Source organism: Pseudochaenichthys georgianus, chromosome 15, assembly GCF_902827115.2.
Source record: "Pseudochaenichthys georgianus chromosome 15, fPseGeo1.2, whole genome shotgun sequence".
In the NCBI taxonomy this organism is placed as follows: domain Eukaryota; kingdom Metazoa; phylum Chordata; class Actinopteri; order Perciformes; family Channichthyidae; genus Pseudochaenichthys; species Pseudochaenichthys georgianus.
Genome location: NC_047517.1, coordinates 14,208,741 through 14,231,515, shown reverse-complemented (window position 1 = coordinate 14,231,515; position 22,775 = coordinate 14,208,741). Strand labels below are relative to the sequence as shown.

The window sequence follows — 22,775 nt, the reverse complement described above, 5'->3', positions numbered from 1 at the left end:
AGACTTGTTTGAAAAGGAATAATCTTTCCTTCTAACTGTTCAGAGAAGACGTGCTAAAGCTGCTACGATCACGACATCTGGAAGACATGTTAGCCCAGGTGAAGATGTAGTGTGTGGAGATTATAAAAGTGTCTGTGATGTGTCCCGGAGAAGAAAGAAGAAGAACAAGAGGGATGATGACAGTGCAGCAGTGTGTCTGACCTCAGCGAGGAACGACTCCAGGGAACACTGACCTCCAGCAGACACCGTTGACTCAGAGTAACACACACTCTTCTCTGGTATTGTGAATCTGTTACGGAAACAAAAAATGTGGCATTTAACATAATATCCTCTTCTTTTGAGGTTTTCAAGGCTTGATCGCCAAAGCTACCGGGTCGCTGACACCAGTGATGGCACATCATGGTAGCTATCATCTAACCTGACAAGTCATCCGTAGTGTAATCTGTGAAATATGTCATTCCAGGTTGGCGCTGCTCACACTTTCTTGGCCTTTAGCGGAGTGAGAACAAAGGTCATCTTATTCGGCACCCAAAGGTGGGGGGACATTATCTTTTCATTCACAAACTCCCTGACATTATACTGCCAATTAATAATCCAGAACATGAGTATGTGACCCCTAATGGTCCTCAAATGTACTGCAGGGGTCTGCAAAATTATTGTTTTGTAATGCTTTGAATTATTATTATTATTATTTTAAGTTAAAATATACAGATACATACATTTAACAAATTGTTAGCAAAGATAAACCAACCCCAAACATTTAAAAATTGTGCAATCTGAAACTAAACTAATTCATGCTAAAAAACTCTGCGATCTTAAATTACTAACTAATACGCAAAGGCCTCATGTTACACCCTACATGTTATTATAGGCCCAGTTTAACGTGCAATTCAATTGTATTAATCAATCGTGTCCTATTTGACATAAACTACTATATCTGTTTAATTCATTGTGCAATTGCAATGACAATAAGACAACATGATGGAATATTAAATGTAAGTAAATGGACAAAATATGCAGACCATTTATACAAATAAAGAACCTTGAACCTTGAATATTTATAAATACTATGTTATCCCAATTGTCATCACTTCTTCTGTTCCAGTTTTCAGGACCAGTGTCTCTTCAGGGATCATTCAAGTTTCATCTCAAATAAACGCAAGTCTGACTCTGCTAAATGGTGTTGTATATACATGTTTTTTAGAAGAAAATGTTAATTTGATACTTAATATAGGCAAATTGCAATAAAACTGTGCAGACTGAGTGGCTGTGTGGGATGTTTATCCTTGTAGAAACTGGTAATAAGCTGATTCTGCTTCGAGCTTTGAAGACTGCTGAACGTAATGATGCACCCACACGTTTTCTCTGTAGGGCTAAGGTAATACTACTTTATATTTGTATGTTTATTTAATGCGCACTCTCTCCGAATGCAGTATTTGTTTTACATTTAAATGTCTCACTGCTTGTTAAGTTAAGACACATACATACACATATATCCTATTGGCTATGCAAATGCCTGGAAACCATACATTCCATAACAAATGTTAATCTTGAGGGAGTCATTTAGAGTGTGTTGTACATGCATTACTTAAACATTACTTTAAATCATTCCACTTAAAATGCAGTTGCTTTTTTTTTTACTTAACATTGAAAAAATCTGTCTTCAGCAGCAGGGTTTTAGAAAAAAGTAGTCCATATGTTGAATATAAATGTGTATCAAAAAGCATTGACAGGGGTTTGAAAGAAAGCAACATTCTTTATCCAACATTTTTCATCTTGGAATATCCAATAAGCTGTGCTGTAAAGAACTGGACTCAAGAAATCCATACAAGTCAAGAGAGCATAAAATAATGCATGAGCCATGTGCTACAAAACCACCAATTTCTGTCAGGCATTTGCAAGCCCTCTACACAGATTATACAGAGATATAAGGAGTTTGAAATGGCCTAACCTCTGTTCTGCCGTTCCCAATTCATTCAGAGCTGACAGTTTTTCATTTTCCCTGCGAACATGCTCTTGTCATTAGCATGCCTCTGAACTTTGCCTCACAACGTCTCTTCTGAACAGTTCTGATGAATTATTTCATCCTGTACGGGGCTGACTGCGGGGCATACACGTGTGGGTGCTTCCTCTGGCCTGGAAGAGTGTGTTCGTACTGTTGCAGGGTCGACACCTGTTCTCATGCCCTGCAAAACATGACCCCCGAGTGTGCTGCTGACATTAAACTGTGCATAGGAATGCATTTCACAGAGGCCTACTGCACAGGCTTATATCTGTATCTGTCTTCTTGGGTTTATAGAATATAAAAGCCGCTGAAATGATTGTTTAGACTCTACCCTTTTAAGCAATGTCATCTGTTTCTGAGGAGTTGAATGGTTGAATGTATGTACATTTTATTTGTCAAACTGCAAACAGAAAGACAACGTTCTTTTTTTCTTTTCTTTTTAAATGTAGTATTTTTTATGAAAGTATATTTAAGTCTGATCGTTATTTAGATATGTAATGTCTTAAAGTGTTGGCAGGGCAATTGTATATACAGTGCACAATTCTAAAACTATCTTAGATATATACTATTTGAAATGTTATTTTAGGGTGTTGATTTGAAATGTTCTGAGGCCTCATGGACACCTCCCTGTAAAGACATGTCAGGCATGTCCAACAGGGAGGTGTCCACGAGGCATTTGATCAGATACCTGAACGATAATGCAATACGATTCATCGTGAAGGAGCAGGGGTTCCATGAGAGTTCCCTCGCCCTTGAGAGAGAGCTGTTGGAACCAAGCTCAACTCAGCTGCTTCTCTGTGATCGCCTATCAGTTACTATCCAGAGCTCAATGCCATCTGTGAGGGTGTGAACGTAGATGTCATGTCTTCACCATGACAGTCCATGACATAGCTGGTCAAAGCTGTTGCAGCACCTGATCTCAAGCTCTTTTTTAGCCTCACTGTTTACATGAATATCTCTGATTCAATCACTTGAGGTGACTACATTTCCCCCACGAAAAAGGGCAATCATGTTTGTAGTAGACCTGACCATAGTCTCATCCCCCATCACTTTATGACAAGGACAATAACATATCTTGAATCTTGACTCGTCCAGCTGGGCTAATATTTTGCCGGTCAGATATGTTAAACCACAGAAGAAGGGACCTTGTGTTATCTGCAGAGTAGAGAGCTGTGCACATAGTATGATTGACATGCAAAAGGGGAACACCTCCTGCACAAACAAACCCGTGCTAATTGGATGCTTGGATTCAGAATTAATGGGATTTTGTTTATTGATAAGGTTTTGAATCTGGCGAGAAACCCCACCAAATATTACCAATAGGACCTTTAGATTTCACTGTTGCTTCTCAATCGTAAAGAAAGCTCATTGAACAGTGAATTATGGATGTTGCCGTTATTCCTTGGTGATAGTTTCAGTTGTGTTGAGGTTACAAGGTAGAAATCAAGGCCTTAATGGAGTAACCGGCCTGACATGTTGCCCCAGCTTAGCAGGCCTTTTAAGCTCTGCTCGTCACGCTGCAGTCGCACATCTGCACCTATATATCAAAGCTGTGCACAAAAACATTCCTGAGAGTAAAGCAGAGGTGATTTGTGTGCCTTTCTCCTTCTTTTTTTATTAAAATTCACCTGTGATCTAACTGTTCACTCCGCTAAAAGCTATACCTTTTAAATCAGTCATCCGTCCAGAGCTCAGACCTGCACCACATTAAGACCGGCACTGACATCACAACTCTTTCCTCTCTCCGCCTCATGCCTCTTTCATATATTTTCTCTTGTCCTCAACAGATGGACAATCTTGCAGCCAGAGATTTCTTAAAGTGTTTAATAAATGTAATACAACCTATCTAGTGTTGAAGAAAGGGATCTAAACCAGAACCATGTGCATGGGATGGATGGAGGCCCAGCCGTTAGGGGCCACAGCTAATATGGTTCAACATGTGGACCCCGCCATGCATGCAGGTTCACTTACATGTCGGACAGTTTATGACCCTCAGCGTTATTCCCTCAGAAAGTGGACCAGGTTACTTTAATTTATAGCGTGATGTTTTGTTTTTATACGACCAATGTATTCTCCATAGAGGAGGGTAATAAAAAGATTCAAGTGATGTTGGAACGCCGTGTCTTTCATGTCTTATCTCACAAAGCACCAGTACAGTGGTATTATGTCCCTATACGGGGTAATATATGAAAGTGTTTGACTTATTGTCAAATGAAGGAAGCGTTTCATGACCCCGATGGTGTATAAATATTCCTTTAGTCGTTATTTTATTCAGTTCAAGCCGAAAAGGCTAACCATAACCGATCATAACATGTGCCTGAATGTGAGTAGTGGATCAGAGATGGGACTGGATAACTCGGAAACACACGGAGCTGTTTGAGCATACTCCATTTATAGACTGGAAAGGCTAATGAGATCTTGCCTTCACTTGAAAACAAACTCTTGTCACAATCTTCAAAATGTGTCCCTATAAGCCATTAATCACTCGAGAACAAGAGCCAAAACGTTCAAAATGGTGTCTGGCCATTTTTTGTTGTTGTTATAAACTCATGCAGTGCTACCAAACTTTGTGCAAACCCACGATGCATTGTTTTTTTTATAGCTGGTTGAATTGACATGTTTATTTTAGTAGAATTTGAGTCATCTTACATCTTGTTTCATCAAATTGCCAACTTTAAATCCTTCTATAAAATATGATGGGCTACATTTTAAGGACATTTGTATATAATGAGGCACAATACATCTACAATAATGTCATTTGGTAAATTGGAGCAAAACCATCGCAGGATATAAAAGGGGAAAACTGGATGATAAGAATGGTTTTATTGCCATGTATTTAGTTGTTCATATATAATAACTATTGCTTTTGTTTAAATAATAGAAGTATCTTCTGGTTAAAAATGTAATTCCTTTAATAAGAGCTACTGTATAAAAAGCCCTTTTTAAAGTGTGATACCTAAATCCTAAATGTTGTCACATCCTTTATACAGTTACAAAGTGACATTGTACTCATTATTCACACAATGTTTACACCTAACGGCTAATTCAAAACATGAGGCAGATATCCTCAAATGTATTAAATGCTATCTGACTCACATTTTTGTACAGCCTAATATTTCACTAAGCCTTAGCATTTCATTCAGAGATGTACTCTAGATAAGTGCAATAATCTCAGTTTGATGGATGGCCCAGCCGGAGCCTCAGGCCAGTGGTGTGTACATACTGCACTGGTTGTGGCAGAACGATAAAACCAACACAGGCAGGTGTGTTTGGTTAAGATGCACTTGTCAAGAGGGGTGACAAGCATGTCTGTGTTCATTCAAGTGAACCCCTTATCTGCACCTCCATGTCCCACTCATGAGACAAAAGCACTTCCCATGTTTGTATGATTTACCTCTCAAGTAAAGTGAACCCCCCGAGCACAGGCAGACTCACACGCATACATAACCATATATTACAGGGGAGAGAGTGTTAGCTAAAATTATTTACAGCATATAGCCTCTCATTACTGCTTACCTGTGCAGGAAAGCCACAACTCAACGCCGACAGCCGAATGCATCAATTGTTCTTCCTTTTTAGTGTTTTTATTTATTAAAAATGTTTTGCACAGAATTTAACTTTATAAGAAATGTTTTTTAGTCTTAATTGTAGAACCTTTGTAACCGCAGTTATTAGTGCGACCACCTTTTATTTTTGATATGTTGCTTGAACTTCCACCGGGATGATGAGGAAGTGACGTCAGACGAGGAAGTAAAGCTCGCCGCTGGCCGACAGAAGTGAGTATCAACAGCAACAGCAGCAGCAGCAACAACTAACTTTAGCGGCCAATTTCCTAAGGGACCATTACATGAATGTATTTGTGAAGTCTGTCTCTGCTGAGCTGAGGTGCTGAATGTCCTTCAAGTGTCGGTACAACATGACACCGAGGTAAGCAGCTGTGTGTGTGATGCTCTGTGTGCCTGCTAGCTCTGAAGCTAGCTAGCTGCATCTATCTAACGCTCTTCTGCAGAATGTAACAACTATAACAAAGCTCAATTTTAACCATATCATTTAGTATTGCAATTTAGTGTTTACATTTGCTTCAATGTTTAACTATATATTGGAAATGAGTTAAGTACTAGCTCCGTTCTTGGACGAATCTCCGGAAAGATGCTCAGTTAAAGGTACATCCAGGACTAATAGGTTTCACGTGGCTCTGTCAGTTCAGTAACATACAGCTGAGTTGTCCTGCAACGTCAGATTTATGAATGAAACACACTTTCAAGTTGAAGAACAGACCCTTTAGAGATGAGTCACCTTAAGATAAAACCTAGAGTTGCTCATGGGTAGTGACAAAATCACTTTGACACCACTCATAATAATCATTTTACATAACTAGGAATACATGTTCCTATTTTCAACCTTGTAACCAAATACAAGTAATGTGTAGGTACTATATGAAACGACCATGGCGCTGAATCAGTGACAATGTACCAGCACCCAAATGTGTCACTGCATGAGATCACCAGTTTCCTGATACTCCAGCTCGGGGAGATCTGTTTATAGCAGGTGTACACCATCATATAGCATACATGTACATCTGTTTCAGTCTTGATTTTCTGTGTGTTTACTTTAAAATCACATGTTTGTGCAAGTGACTGCTATCAAAGCTGGAGGAAATATTATCCGGCTTAATATCAATGTAGCCTCTACACCCACATGAGTCATGTAATGGTTCTGGGAAAGAAACTGAATGCTGTTCTGTTTCTTTTTGTGCTTTTTCAGATGACTCACAAGTGGCTTGGACATCTGACAGAAGATGAGGCTTGCTCAATTTATCAGACTTGCTCAAAATGATTGCTTCTGTAGGCTCATAAACCACACTGACATGGACAACAAACTATAGTGAAACATGTTTGTTGCATTTTGCACATCACATCCACAGAAAAACACTAACTGCATACATTATAATTAATTAGTTTTGAATGGCTTTCAGTTGATAACCATGTCACTGGCCGAGCAGTCTCAAAAGTGGTTTCCAACCCATGTCCAAGCCACTGTTCTTCAATCAACCAGTTTACAGGCCAAGGGCAAAAATGGCACCAACGATGCCTACACTATCATTCAGCTGGGCAAAGAAAAGTACTCGACATCGGTGGCAGAGAAGACGCTTAACCCCGTCTGGAGAGAGGAAGCCTCCTTTGAGTTACCGGGGTTACTTTTGGAGGGGAACCCAGAAGTATATGAACTCTGCTTTATCGTGATGCACCGCTCTTTGGTTGGGATGGACAAGTTCCTGGGTCAAAGGTCCATCAGCCTCAATGAAATCTTCGATAACAAGGAACGGAAGAAAACTGAGTAAGTATCATAAATTGTGTTTTATTTAGAGTAACATGTTTTGGCAAAATATCTCCTTTGATTTGACATCTGTTATAATGTCATTGCAAAGCTAGTAACCGACAATAGTACACCCACTGCTACATATAGCCATAGAGATATTCGCAAAGAGAATATTACTTTATAGTACTTGTGTCAAGAAATGAATACTTGATCCTGATAAAAACTAGATTACCATGCGTATGAGCTTCTTCATTAGTTTGTACAATAATCAAATGTTGTATTTGGATGCCACTACATTTAGTTGTCTTTCAATCTTACATTTGATATAGTACTTTTCATATGTAATCATTTAAGCCCATTTGTATGTCATAAGCATTTATGTTCTTTGTAACTCCAGCTCATACTCATGCATTGTCGTGCTGCTGGTGATAGAGGGGACTTTTGAGAGGAAGTGGAAAATATTTGCAGACGTTTTCCAGTCATAAGTGGATTACAGCATAGACAAAAATAGCATTTATTTGCCACATTTCCACATGTGTTTTGCCATATTAAGCTACACAAAATACCAATGTTTTGTGCGTTATAGTCTGTGCATCGGTTCTAAATTAAGTTCATGACGTAACTCCTGTACACCACATGATTTAAATACAATTGAATGTAATATTCTCTTTTATACCCTTGTTTTAGACGATTACATTTTATTACACAGGCGTGTTTTAATTTGAAAAAGTAAATAGATCTTTTTTTGTTGCCAGTAGGTAAACAGAGACACCAGAGTGTTCCTTCTAATCTAACACAATTGTCTCGGATGAAGTAGAACATTAGTGCTCCGTTCATTGAAGTGTTCCATCTTGTTGACCCTTTATTGTTTGAGGCAAAGGAGGTTATTTTAAGCTCAACAATCACTGACATGATGGTGAGTAGCAGTTGGCCTAATGAAACAAGTGGAGCTGGCTAAACATGTCTTGTAAGTCACTCCTATACAAACAATTGTTTAAAAAGGTGTGAATAGAAAATAGCCCTTCCTTTTTTAAATAACATGGTTTTGAATCTTGTCCTGTTCTGTGTAGAGCTCACACATTTTCCTTTTTGTTTTTTACATTTTTTCTGGGTGCTTTCATTTAGCCAAAAAAGAATACATGTCAGGTTAGGTGTAGATCATAAGTATTGGTGGCTGATACTGGGTGTATGTCGAGTGAGTCAGCCTATTCATTAACTGGGAACTTGTCTAGGCTGTTCACCCTCCCTATGCAGGTTTGTCCCCTGGTTACACTACGGCATGGAAGGCTTCAGCGGATCCCACCTACTATTATAGCTCATCAAGGCAGTGTTATATAAGGATACAATTGTGGGTGTTGACCCCTACAAGTTCAACACCCGCACACATTTTAGCCTCACATTAAGCGAACAGAATAACCAAATTGGATCTGGTGTTAATTAGCTCACCGCACATTTCAACAAAAAAAAGGCATTAGCACACTTCCTCTCTGCTCATCAGTCAGGAGAATCACAATATGTTATAATCAGCGTGGATGGCTGTTATTTGTTTAAAGTGCCTGAGCCGATGCACCTCCAGGCCGTGCACTTTCTCAGCAGAGGTTCTGTAATGGATACGCTCATATTGCTTGTTGGCCCAATCCCACACTGCACTGCTGGCATACTTGACAATGATGCCGGGTCCCTCAATGTTATATCCACTCTCCACAGTGGGCCTGTGTTCACCGCAGCCCATCCGCAATGTTTTTGAACCCACATATAGGGGAGGAAAGCCCGTCTTGATATCTGAGTAGGCAGCCCATAATTATCGCACACCTGTGTTTGTTGATTGTGAGGAGTTTCCCAGCGGTCCAGGCCCGAGTGGGAGGATTGTGGTTCCAAGCACAGGGAGGTTTATCTTGGCCTTGAGACACACGTGAGGTGCAGCCCCGGCCCCACGGCAGCCGTATGCTGTGGCTGCTGATCAGACTGAGAGCGGCGCGCAGCCTGGGAATCGGACCCAGCGAGGCCCTTTCATGAGCGGCTCCCCGAGCCACGAGCTAGACGGCTTCAGAATAGCGTTGAACAGCTGCAGGTTTTAGAAAGTCAATACCAGCACCTTTTTTGGATGAACTGATAAATGGTGTTTCATGCTGGAATTCAAGGGATCACACAAATCTGCATGTTAATCCACGAAGAAATATCAATAATTGTATGAAAAAAAGAATTGCTTACACTCTAGGTCAAATGTCAATTCAAGTACTTTTCACAAAAAAATATTTTGAAAATTAGAACAATTTATTATATTGATCAAACTGCATTATGATGGATGAGTGCTAGGGATGTCCCGATCACCTTTTTTTGCTCCCGATCCGATTCCGATCATTTGGTTTTGACAATCTGCCGATACCGATTTTTCCCGATCCGATCTTTATGCAATGCATTAAGAGAAAACAAAGGTAACAGATAACGGCTGGTCATCCAACGCGATGAATTCAGCTATCTTGGCTGTTATTGTGTTGGCCTTTTCACCGTTCTGGGGCAGTTTCTCTTTCCTTTTGAAAGTCTCTGGAAGTGTCGGTTGTTTCAGTGCCGTTATCTGAGTGGCCGCTGTGTACTCGTCGTGTTGTTGTCTGTTTGTTTCTCAGGTGGCGTATTAGATTGGTCGTGTTGAACGTAGCTCTGTTCTTTCCACCACGCGGAACCTCTGCCTTGCAAACATTGCATCTGGCTGTTACACTGCCTTCGCTTTCAATTTTATAATACTTCCAAACTCCTGACATTTTCTCTGTCCCGACTCCCGAGTCACCAGCTGAACGTAGCCTCTCGTTAGCTTACTGCTACTATTAGACACTGCGCCCACTCTGTTGCCAGATGTGAGAGAAATAAGCACTATGAAAATAAGCCCAAAAGAAGCAACACATACATGATGTTGTGTAATTTTAAACCAAAACTAAGTCCTCAGGATGACTTTAAAACGTGAACATGGTCATTTTTGTTTTGTAACATTAAATAAAAAAATTGATAAAAAAATAAAAAGTTCCGATCCCCGATTTTTTTCTTCCGATCTTTTGAAAATCACGTGATCGGCTCCGATCCCCGATCACGTGATCGGATCATCTCTAATGAGTGCAAAGGTATACAGCATATTAATGTAAACTACTTCATCATCTCCCAGATGAACACATCAAATAGAACACAATGACTGGAAGAGGTTTTCCTACTGCAGTTTCTTAAAGGACATTGTCACAAGGCCTATAACACAGAGGATACGTCTCATTAACATGTATGAACTGTTGGCTGGACCTGCACCGGGGCTTTGCAATTTCCCAATTGCTTGTCGTTGCATTTCTGAACAAAGGCCAGATTTGTGCAAATGCCACTTTATTTCGCTAAGAATGAATGCATAAATCCCATTACTTCCAGTTGAAGAAGCGGAGAGGTTAAACAAATAGGAGCCCAAAAAGCATCCTGAAATGGTCTATATTATTCAGCAGCAGCAGGCTATTTCCTATGTTCAGTTTGCAGGGAATAATGTTTATCCTCTGAATGATGAATTGTATTCCTGTGTGTGTCAGAAAAAGTTCAAACGATTTAAGCCCCTGCTTTTGTGTGTCGCTGTTGGATTAGTCTGCTCAAATTAGCCTTTTCAGTGATGTCCACAAAGAAGTAGGTAGAGCACATTAGCGAGAATGTGGGCTATTTTTTCCTTTTGTCGCATTGTTTGATAGACTTTTACCACATTCTGACTTTGTATACCTGTCATACTGAATTATGTTGAATAACATGTAATCAACTGAGAAGATTTTCTTATAAATCCTGCTCTTTTTATATAAATTGTCTCATTGAATTTGCTCAGCCTAAGCGTCCTCCTCTTTCATTTTCTAGCTGGTATCCCTTGGAGTCTAAGCCGGGGAAGAAGAGGAAAGAACGAGGCCGCATCCAAGTGAGCATCCAGTTCATGAGGAACAACATGACTGCCAGCATGTTCGACCTCTCTATGAAGGAGAAGCCCCGCTCGCCTTTTTCCAAACTTAAAGACAAAATGAAAGGTCGCAAACACGATAGCGGCTTCAGTGACACGTCCTCTGCCATCCTGCCTCGCTCTGCTGCCAGCGACACGGAGCCAAACCGCCAGTCCCTCGCCCCAGAACCACAACCCCAGCCTGAAGCTAAGGTCAAGAGGCCGCTGCTTTCTGGGGTCCACAAACTCTCTGCAGCCCATTCCATGTCCGATCTCATTGGGACTCACTTCCGACCCAAACTGGATTCCATGAACTCCATAGAAGAAAGTGGTGAGGAACAAAACTCTTATTTCTTTCGAGATTTCTTGTTTATAAGGCAGTTGAATTATGTCATTTTTTAGCGGTTGGTAAATGCGTGCAGGATTTACTCTTTTTTTAAATAACAATCATCCCATTTATTAACCGAGTCACTGATGATCAGAGATCTACCTTGTATCTCAAACATTCCTGCTATATCTGTAGAATAAAAGGCGTCATTCTAGAGCACTAAAATGAAACTATTTCACATTGCTATTACTTAAAAAAACGTTGGCTGTCAACCTGTTCTTAATGAAGTGTCTTTTTCTTGTGTGACTGACTTATTGTCAATATAGGATGCTGTTGCAATTTGTAGTGGCCATCAGTAGAGGTCAATATAAGTCACAGCTATGGAGAAAGACAGATATTTACACAACAAGGTATACAATCTTCACTATCCTAGTTATTTAGGTCAATCCTATCAATCTGTGACCTTAATTGACCTCTGTTTCTAACCCGTATAATTGGCCTCCCATTTGCCCCCTCTTTCCCCGAGTTGCAGAAGCTGTAAATCAATGTGAAGAATACTCCCAATGTGAACAACAGAAAGAAAGCGATCAAACAGAATGGGCTATAACATGATGACGCACAACTACCCAAAACAATATAGTAATGATAGAAAATGTACTAATGTCCTGCTTTGTGTAAGGACAAAAGCAAAAGGATGGATAAGGACTGACTGAAATTAAAAAGATTATCACAACAAATATTTATCTGGTGATGTATTTTTAGGTCAGTTATTGCTAATTTAGGATACATTATGGTTTGTGCCGATGCACTTCAGTTGTTACTATTGTCAGGGGAAGCTGAAAGGTGTCAGGCAACAATCAGCATTTGTTCTTAATATTGAAGTTGAAAGCATCAATCTGGTGCACTTTGAGAGCAACATTAAGAGATCTATGGATACATCTCTCAACATCAATATGAAACAGAACTGTAAACAGATTGTATTTTTCTTTATGGATATTTTACAAATCAATCCCCTTTTAAACTCTATTCTTGTTTATTAATAACAACTTTGTACTGTCATATAGTATTTTATACCTGTTTTTCACCTATTCTCTTATTTTTTTATAACTATAATGATCATATAAAGGTGTGCCTTTACCTCACTGAGCTGAGGTTATCAGAGCCGCTCAGTCTTGCAGGAGAGAGCTCTCTAAAGCTCTCCCCCCAATGTTAATAAAAGCACACAGAAGCTGGATACGTTTTTTGGGAGTTTGATTTATTTTAAATTAACACTCACACAAAATTAAAACCTATAATTGCACACTAAAACCATTATTTAAAAAAAAAAAAGAACAATTTCACATAAACCTCTGGTTTTTACTGGGGCTGGGGCAGTTCAACTTGATTTTGGGGGGTGCGCCATAGTTTATGGGCCCTGTATGCAATATAGGCGTAGTTATGTCAGTATAAGATAATAAGATGTCCTTTGTTGATCCAAAATCGGGAAATTGTGTTATGAAATTTAAATTTTTGACATTTTTGGCGCCCCCGATGTGTTGATGCGCCCTTAGCATTCACCTATACTGCCTATGCTAAGGGCCGGCCCTGGTTACATTACAATGACTTCTGGCCATGTGATCATCTCAAGTTAGAAATATCACATATATTAAAACAAAACGGAAACAAATGTGGCCTTTTTGTGATTAGTGCATTGATACATTGTTCAGATAAGTGCATCTTGAAGTATGCAGTTGATGTACTCCCTTTGGTTTGTCTTGCAGGCGGCCCTCACAGGCGTTCCCAGAGCGAGGTGCCAGGCTACCAGGACGGAGAGGCACACAGTGACCCTTTCACTGATATCAGTGACACCCTGCCACAGAAGTATGCCACGCTCCCACGCAACCGCAACCCATTTGAGGGGGAGCACGGGCAGCTGTGGGACCGGCCGGAGCGGAAGGAGAAAAAGGAGAAGGTCAGCCTACTGGAACGCGTGACTGGAAAGAAGGAAGGCCGCAAGACCAACTATGGGGGGCGATCGGGCAGCTCTGGAGACCTGTGCTCCCCCAACCCCTTCAGTGGAGACACTAACCCCTTCATCTCCAACTACAAAACCAGGTATACTGTCTTTCTTTGCTCCGTATGATTGTACCCTGATTAAAACACCAGCTCACTCTCATTCAGCGCACCAGGCTTTACTCCTCTCACAGAATGTCTTCTATGTTTCTCTATTAGGGTAGTGACTGGGGTATTCTTCCTGTTCTTGATAAACAGTCATTAATTTCACCTATAAATCACCAAGTTTATAAAACAACAGTTTATAAATTACATCTATTACTCGGCATCAATACAGACATTTAGATACGTGTCCATTAAGACATGATGATGAGAAAGGTACAGATACCTTTGAATAATGTGTTTTCAATACAAAGGAACATATTCTGTTTCTCTTTTATATTCACAAAACAATAATAATGACTAACCCCACACACTTCAAAGTCAATCTGTATATCTAAACTCTTAACACACTTTCTGTTCTCAAATACATCAGCTATTTGAGGACACATATAATCCAGAAGATGCTACAAAAATGCCTTCAAGTTATTATTTACCCCTCTTGGGTTTAAAGAGCCTAATTTGAAATGAATGCTTCCTCCTAAGGCAGCACCTTCGGTAAATGTCTCTCCTTTTGGTTAACCAAAGCTATAATTAATGCTCATGTATATTTTTGTAGCCTCATCAAAAAACATTTACGAGGCAAGCGTCCCATGGTTTCTTTATATTTCTATATATTCTTTATAAGCGACTAATAGTGACCACAATTGTTTCAGTATTGTGTAAGAAGGCTGTAGACAGCCACTGGAGAATGGACTGCAGTAATATCCTTCCACTCAAAGTGAACTGTCAATACAGGTCCACTCAAAGTGCTTGTTTTGGCCCCTGACGGGCTCAGTCTGACGGTATGGAAGAGCCCTATGGAAAATCAAACGTTTTTCTTTACTCTTCACCAGAGGCCTGCACCTTGAAGCCAGTTCAACATGTTATCTGGCTTTACTAACCCTAACAAAAGCAGTATGTCAACCTAGTGTTCCTCAGTCTGGTTATGCGAGTGTTCACATAAAAGGGGCGTGGTTTGCAGCATATGTTCTAACACAAACATGCTAACAGAACATCCTACTTTGTAGTACAGGCCACACACAGCTCTGGTGGGTGCTGTCAGAGCATGTGTGTGTTTGGGTTCATAAAACATAGTTAACAGTCATCGGAAATATTTTTTATATCATGGCTGATTATATTGCTGATTTTCACAACATGTTTATTATGCAGGTATTCACACTTGTTTGGATACAGTAACAACAGATAGTTGTCACACACATTCTGAGCCTATCAGTGGCAAATACAAGCAGTTCATGGAAGCACGTTGAAAGTGTGAAGCGCTCTAAATCAAAAACAAAATGTTTAAGTATTGTCTCGCCTGACATTAGATTATAAGAGCATATACTGCATGTTTTTTTATCATGTTCCATCAATCCTCTCACAATCTCCAAACGTGCCCTTGCTACCCTGTTGGACACCCAGTACGGAACCACAGGATATTGGTTACAACATTCCCTTAAAGTTTGGAATACCTTGTTGATTGAAATCTCCCCATCTGATGAAACCCCCCTCCTCTCTCTCTTTCATTCTGTTGTCAAGTATTGTTGTTCAAACCTCTCCACCGAGCCCTGTTGCCTCTACTCCCAGTGTTGCCTAAAGAGTTGGTGGGCACTGTCTGAGTTCTGGTTTATCGGAGCTGAAGGTGTCATTAGTGGCTATTTAGAGGGCCTGGGCTTGATAACGGAGCCCTCTGAGCTACAGTAATGAGATCCTCTGCAGAGATAGACCACCCAATTAACCACTTATCTCTTTAGGCACTCGTCCATCATCTTTACTGCTGCCTTTGTCGTACAGTAGCTCAGTGGTCCTTCTGTAACGCGGTGCAGGAATACCAAGTGTATTATTGATAGGTGAACTTCTGTAGCAAATACATCACATATTGTAATTCTTCATAGACGGTCACTTTAATGTGTTCATGTGAATTGTCTTTGATTGCTTTGCAGTGATAAAAAGTCAAGTGAAGACATCACATTCGGCCATAAGAAGAAAGACGTATACGGCAAGAAAAAGGTAAGAAAGACATGATTTGTCGTGGTATTGTTTTTTTGTCATTTTGATTAGACAAAGCAGATGGCCACAGTGATCTCTGAGTCCTCTAAAGAATCAGACTGTGCCATTCAACTAATTAGCAGCTGCACACATCGGTCATCATGTCTGATCTGATCGTAATTTGAAGTGGTGTGAGATTCCCCTCTGTGAGGTCGGTCACAGTGCCGGGTTATTCCGTAATTGGAGTCAGGAAAAAGCATAAAGATGTCATTTGTTCTTCTGTTTTTAATGATTGTTACATTTTTTGTACATGGCGTTTTACCCTTTTTGTAGTTTGTATCTCCAATTTGAAATAGAAAAGTCAAATTTGCCAGCTATTACACAGCAAATAGTAATAATGAAGGAGCAGTGGCTGAAGTGACGCCTAAATGAGAAGGAGAATGCTGATAATAGCTTTCCTCACCTTTCTTTGTGGGTGTTGAGGGCTGTCGGTATCCACACATGTGCCCCTGTGCATGCCGCAGTGCCTCACAGAAATGGCAGCTCCCATTTCCTCCGCTTCAAGGCCCTAATTAACCACACACAGGGGGAGGGGGAGGGGTGCAGGCAGTGAGAGATTTCAAAGGACTGAGCTTTTAGATTCTCAAAGCTGAGCTCATTAGAAACTGTAATGACACAACTGGAGAATGCCAAGTGTGCGCCTTATCTTCTCCTCACTACTGATCGCAGGGAAACGGTCATCATCACTTTGCCAATTCATGGTCCTTTCCAGGCCTTTGTCACCAGCCACTGAAGCTCTGATTATTATGCTGTGTGTGAGTGAGAGAGAGCTATGCACGTACACATGCTTGCATGCGACACAACATATTGCGGTCACTTCTCGTATTCCCTCTCCAAGTGCAGTATCTTTCGCTGAAATACCTTTTTTGTATTGTGTGTGTGTGCTAGGAATAGGTTACAGAGATCTGTTCTTAAACCCTTTCTTACATCGGACATTTAATCTCGGTGGCAAATATTTCATTTTGGTCCGCGTCTCCCCACAGTAGCCTCCTTGCTGTTAGAAGCGATAAGATACCTGGTAAGCAGTCCCGCTCCAGGTCTTTCTGCATTGTCTTTACCCGGCTAGTGGAGGCATGAATGGTGCATGGGAGTGGAAGCTGATAAGTGTGGTATTTTAAACAAGGGTGAAGGCTTTGCTGCTCTATCCGTTCGTGGGAGGATGCCCAGCACTGAAGCGATAAAGTGGTCCCTCATTAAAAACGATTACAGCTCCTCTCGTACCCGCGCAATACGATCTGCACATACCGTACCACACGGCTCCGTCCAAGCAGGTTGTCCTCAAAGAGCAACGCTGGGCTTGGGTTGCATCCTTATTTTGGTATTTATCAGCCTGACCTTTTATTGCAAAAATATGCAGCCTGGCATTTCCCCCGTCAAAACAAAGATTCTGTGTTTTTGGGAAACCTGCTACTGTAAGTTCTTAAAGGCAGTTTAGAGTTTGTGTCTGTTGAGTCAGAGAGGTCATGCTTTGAAATGTGCTTTTTGGGGGGGGGGGGGGTGTTCCCTTTCCCTTTCCCTTTCCCTTTCCTGTAGTCGTGTATTATATTTATATGTATAGGTTTGTGTGCATGTAAATGGTTCTCAAAGGCTAAAATCCCAAAGTTGGTAGTTTCTCCCCACACAATTATTGATATTAAGGTATTTGGTCAGAAATACTGTCATATTTGATTTTTCATATTGCCCAGCCTTAGTTAAAACTAAAGAAGAACTACTTTCTCTCGCTAAATGCTTTAGTGTCAAAGTGAAGTCTCATTAGAGCTGTTAAACATGTCTTTATTCTCATTGCAAACTGTTGCACAGTATTGGATCATAGCATCTGTCATTATTGACATGTGAGCGCTACATCTCCTGACAGCACTCTCTTCTTAACAACTGTTAGCCTTTATTAGCAGCAGAGAACAAAAACACATGACAATCACGTTAGGCCAACACGTCTAATTAGTCTAGTTTCTCCTTCGCATTGTGATCAGCTTATCAGATGCTGGCATTTCATAGAAGATCATTCAGGCTACTTTTACAAAAGATCCATGTCAAATATGGTGATTATGGAGCCTCAAACTAAGTCCTTTTTTCTTATTTCCAGGAGGTGAAACAGGAAAGCCTGGCCGCCTACAGCAACCTGTCCTTCGAGGAAGTTGTGCGGGAACTCATCAAGCAGAAAGACGTGGTGAAAAAGAAAGACGCCCACATCAGAGAGCTGGAGAACTACATCGACAACCTTCTCGTGCGCGTGATGGAGGAGACGCCCAGCATTCTACGGACACCCTACGAGCCCAAAAAGAAGGCGGGTAAAATTGGTAAAAAGAAATGAAAGACAAACAGTTACTAATGAAGGAGGAACTCATGTGGTCAAATAAGTGAGAACAAATGGTATTGATCAAAGCCAAATTGCTCAATGGTTTATGTCCTTGCCTAAAGAACATTTTATTCAATGGGTGTAGCTTTTTTTTATTTTTTTTGGCATTCCTATTTTTTGGTGTATTGTTGGGTACAGGATGAGAGAAATGCAATGATTGATTCAAGTCCAATCAAATACATTTCTTCTGACAATATGGTATGCACTTCCCCACATGTTGCACATACAGCTGCCGTCATTGGCTCAAACGCTCTTAAGGTGCAAATCCAAATCCAAGTTCACCAGATGGTGCATTTGAAGTTATGCTTCCTGTTTGCTGAAACACGGTCAAGTGGGTCGAGAAGATGAAGCTGTAGTTGCTGTGTTTACACTGGAGTCTCAAACTACGATACACATTCAGAGGAGGAAGCATCAGCTTTGTTTTAGAGCCTCCTCTGTTCTACAGATGTGTATTCTTAGAAAGACTGGAGGAGAGTTACTGTAAGAAGTTGCTGGAAAGTATCTGGTTTCGAATGAACAAACATGCAGTTACTGTCTTTCTATTCTTTTTTATTATTATTTGTGATGACTATCAATTAAGTTTATTAGTGTCTCAGTCATTTGCTGGAGGTGATCATTTTACTGACTTTAAGTGCAATAATAATAATAATTTGCTTTACATTCTGCTGGTAATGTTGTTGTTTACATTATAATCTAAGCTTTGAGTCAAACTCATGTCTTTTAATATTGTTTGATTCACTGGAAAAAGTCATGTTGTTATAGCCTCTACAGATCAACCATCTCCTACAATTTTGAGAAGATTGAATTATGGTACCAAGATGCACATGTGGACTTATGCTGAACAATCTTTATTTATAACTGTGTTATAGCTCAGTTACATATGAACAATGTATTTGTAAAATGGTAAACATGCTACTGTTCCCCCTCCCTCATCACCCTTTCTAATGTTTAACACTCAACAGATGGTAAAAGTCCCAACACATATTATCATTCATAAGTGTCATACTGATACAGTTTTATATGTATTTACATCGGCTTTAATATGTGTTTACCTAGTCACAGATGAATGATGTACTGTGCCTCATTATGTCCGTTTTTCTGTGTTATAAACACGAATTCTAAAATGAATATACAGTAATATGAACGTGTTTCACCACTTCACGGTACTAATGATGACTGTTCGAGGTAAACAGCCAATGAGTGTCATTCAGGTTGCAGATCACAGTGTGACAGCTGGCGTCAGAAGCTAAATGTCCTCATTTCACAGTTGTATGTCATCTCATATGTCGCTTCAATCTGTGATGCTAATGTCACAACAACATATGTTGTTTCCATGTTTAACTGAAATAAGGGGCAGCGTTAAAGGGTGTAACACGTTTCACCACAATACGGTTTAACGTTGATTCTCCACCAATAATGCAATATTAGTTTTTATTGATCAATTCCAGGGGATGTAATATGCCCTTGTAACAAAACTACATTTACAAAAGATAGCTAAAAAAAAATACTTGACATTTATGTAAAAACCATCTTTAAATGTGTAGGAGGGCGGTGTGATTTAGATTGGAATTGGTCCAAAAAGAAATTTTTCAAAATAAAAGCATATCTGTATGAATGTTTTCACTTGCACCAGAGGTATTGCATTGTTGGTCACTGAATCGATGGATATTGTTGTTTTGTTACACCCCTCGCTGCTTTTGGAGCGCACTCCTGGTACTAAAATGAACAAAATGACTACTTAAAGGTGAATCATTTGTATCTCCTTTACCTGTGTTCGAGCTAGATGCTCAACAATAGTTGAATAACTTCCTGATGTTGAGGTTTACATTCAAGTTTTGTATTCCTTTTTTCGATGAAGCAGCTTCATGTACAGTGTTAAACACGTATTATAGTAGTTGATTTATCGATCTTATTTTTCTGGTGACTTTGTTCTTATGCTGGTATTTCCTTCTGGTGTTTCTATCTATTTTGTAATTACTTTTCAGTCTTATACAATTGTTGACCTTTACACTGTATGATACCAAATCACAGTTGAGTGCTACACCGCATCTATGGACTGTCAAAACACATTTTGTCATGAACCACTGGAAACACAGTTTGTCATGTACTAATTATTTCAGCTGCTGAGTTACTTCATGTGAAGGTATGCGATCTCTTCGTGGACTTGTCTTGTTACTGAATGTATCCTGCTCGATTTTGAAATACGTGATTCTGAAATGTATAATGATATACAAAACACTTACAAGGCCATAGAACCTTGCTTGCCTTTAAAGTATTTGGTGTATCCAAAGAGATCATTTCCCCCCCCCCCCTCCTTCCTTCTATTACTCTGACGTCACTCAGACATCTTCATTATGGACAAGAAGTGATTGTTTTGTGCGATGATGTGACACAGATGTTGGGTAAATTCCTTCGTATTGGAGGAGGGTTATTTGATCTGCATATATTTTGCCAAACATGTTTGAATCACTTCACGAAATGATGAGTATTATGTGATAGTAATTAAGAAAATATGTGGATAAGAATCTGTTTCACATTACGGAGAAGCTTCTCACTGATTGCCTTCCTACGTGTGCTGAAGTGTGAACTCGTGTTACAGGCTTTTATTGTTTAAACTGCTTTAACTACTCTGTATTGCTAGTTGTAAATGGACCTTTGACGAAGTCTCAATACTTCCATTGTACATACTGTATAGTCACTTTGTAATTTCTCCTCACTTTGACTTTTTGCGCATTTTACTGTGCTGTAAAATGTTTGCAAATGTGCTTACTTAGGTCTGAAATTCAGTCGAATTCATGTTAAGCCAAATACAAATTCAACGGTAGGAATGAAAATGTAAAACTTAAGAAAAGTAATTAACACCGATATGAGCAAAACTAATACTGGCAAAGTAGTTGGGATATTCCAGCTTTTATAGACATGTTCTGTTGCTTCTGTATTTAGTGTATGACATATGGTGCATTATAGTGTAAAGCAGAGAATGAAACAGGTGATTTACACTCAGGTCAACTATTTGCCCCAAAGCGCCACTGCTTTGCTCAAACGATGAAAAAAAGGATAAGGTCGTAATAAATAAATGTTGAACACATTCGGACCCCGAGGTTATTTAGTTCAAATGAAAAATGAGTGGTTGCTTAGTTCTAATTAATTTTGCCTGTCATATTCTCTTTCAGCTTGATTGCTACATTTGCTTCATATGCTTTAATATAATTTGGTGCTTTGGAAGATGTCAGAATAAATTGCTAATCTAAATGAAAAGCATTTTCAAATCATTTTTCCAGCACAACATTGTAAAGGGGTGCATTGCAAAAAAACAGAAACACAACCACCTCTGCATCATTATTGCACTTCTTCCTCTGCTCTTTTGCATAATATGTGTCATCCAATCAATGCCAATGTTCCAATGTGCAAAGCGTGGAGGCAACATGTCCTATACAATTTAGCCTGTGTTGTAATTCAAATTTAATATAGAGTATTTTGCAAATGCATAAAAGTATGTTTTGTTAGTGTTGTCCACCCCATTCAAAGAAAAACAAATAGTGCAAACATATGGGGATTTTTTCCCATGTTGACGAAGCATGCATTGAACCTTTTGATGAAGATGGCATAAAGCTCAAGTCGGATCTCACAATCCTCCTCTGGCAGCTTTTAAGTCTTCTACTGATAATATGATGCTGCTTGCCATAGGCCACATACAGCTGCCAGACACTAAGACTTAAGCTCCCGCTAAATCCCCTGACGGTGCTTGTAATGTGGCACACAGTTTTTGAAGGAAATGATGACTGTGTTTATAAAAGATCTCGCCAGTTAGCATTGAGTTTACACAAGTATGGAGGCTGGTGCACAAGAGGTGCCAACACAAATAAACAGAATGTGAGTTGAGTTTAGTGCCCCAACATGGTGGAGACCTTATATGACATGTTGATACTCGCGTGTTTCTCAAGGTAGTCGATGTGAACTCAGCCACAAGCCTTGTAATGTCAAAAAAATGGAAGTAAATGGCTGATTCTTGTCATTTCTGCATGTCAATCAAATGTTTTGATTATGTAAAACGTTATATTTTTGCCAAATGTCGTTTTTTCCATTGATTCCTCAAGATTGGGATCATTTTCATCAACTCGTCACACTACCTTATGGTAATGTAATTAACTCTGAATGAAAAAAAGTGCTTTCATCGGAAAAAATTACATGATGTCTTTATTTGTTTTCACATAATAGCCTATATGCAAGACTTTCATACCTGGATGTGTGGGTACAAGAATGTATGGCTTTTTTTGTATTATTGTAGTTCTGGAAAAGCGTTGGGGTTTAGAAAATGTATGTAATATAATAACAGTATGATGCTGTTAATGATGACTATAAAGTGCCAACGGAAGCACTAATTCAGAAGAATTTGGTGATGCATTTCTTAAATTCATCCATGTACTACAGTTTTGACCTTTTAGATATCATCACCATCATCACCATCATTATAATTGAAATCCAATGTCATTTTCAATAAACTCACTGTAAATGAAATGTGCTTCTGTATAGTTTTTAAGGCAAACATTTCTATAAAAAAATCAAATGTAATTGTGGTTTAAGTCAATCAATCAATGTTTATTTATATAGCCCAATGTCACAAATGTTACATGTGTCTCTGTGG

General features: G+C 39.6%; 1 protein-coding gene and 1 long non-coding RNA gene across 3 annotated transcripts in view; one reads left to right on the top strand and one right to left on the bottom strand.

The window, feature by feature from the left end:
• Window positions 1-217: 217 nt before the first annotated feature.
• LOC117459690 (uncharacterized) overlaps window positions 218-22,775 on the bottom strand; it is a 60,061-nt gene continuing 37,503 nt past the window's right edge. For both annotated transcript variants that reach the window (XR_004553550.2, XR_011644468.1), the window contains exons 2-3: window positions 16,178-16,282; window positions 218-289 (exon numbers count right to left, since the gene is read on the bottom strand). This is a non-coding gene — a long non-coding RNA (uncharacterized lncRNA). The remainder of the gene's footprint in view (window positions 290-16,177; window positions 16,283-22,775) is intronic.
• On the top strand, window positions 5,758-22,648 carry LOC117459689 (rab11 family-interacting protein 2). Its single transcript, XM_034100762.2, has 6 exons — window positions 5,758-5,932; window positions 6,770-7,342; window positions 11,189-11,595; window positions 13,353-13,686; window positions 15,669-15,735; window positions 17,858-22,648. The coding sequence occupies exons 2-6, from the start codon at window positions 6,990-6,992 to the stop codon at window positions 18,083-18,085; spliced, it is 1,389 nt and encodes a 462-aa protein (XP_033956653.1). The 5' UTR covers window positions 5,758-5,932; window positions 6,770-6,989; the 3' UTR covers window positions 18,086-22,648.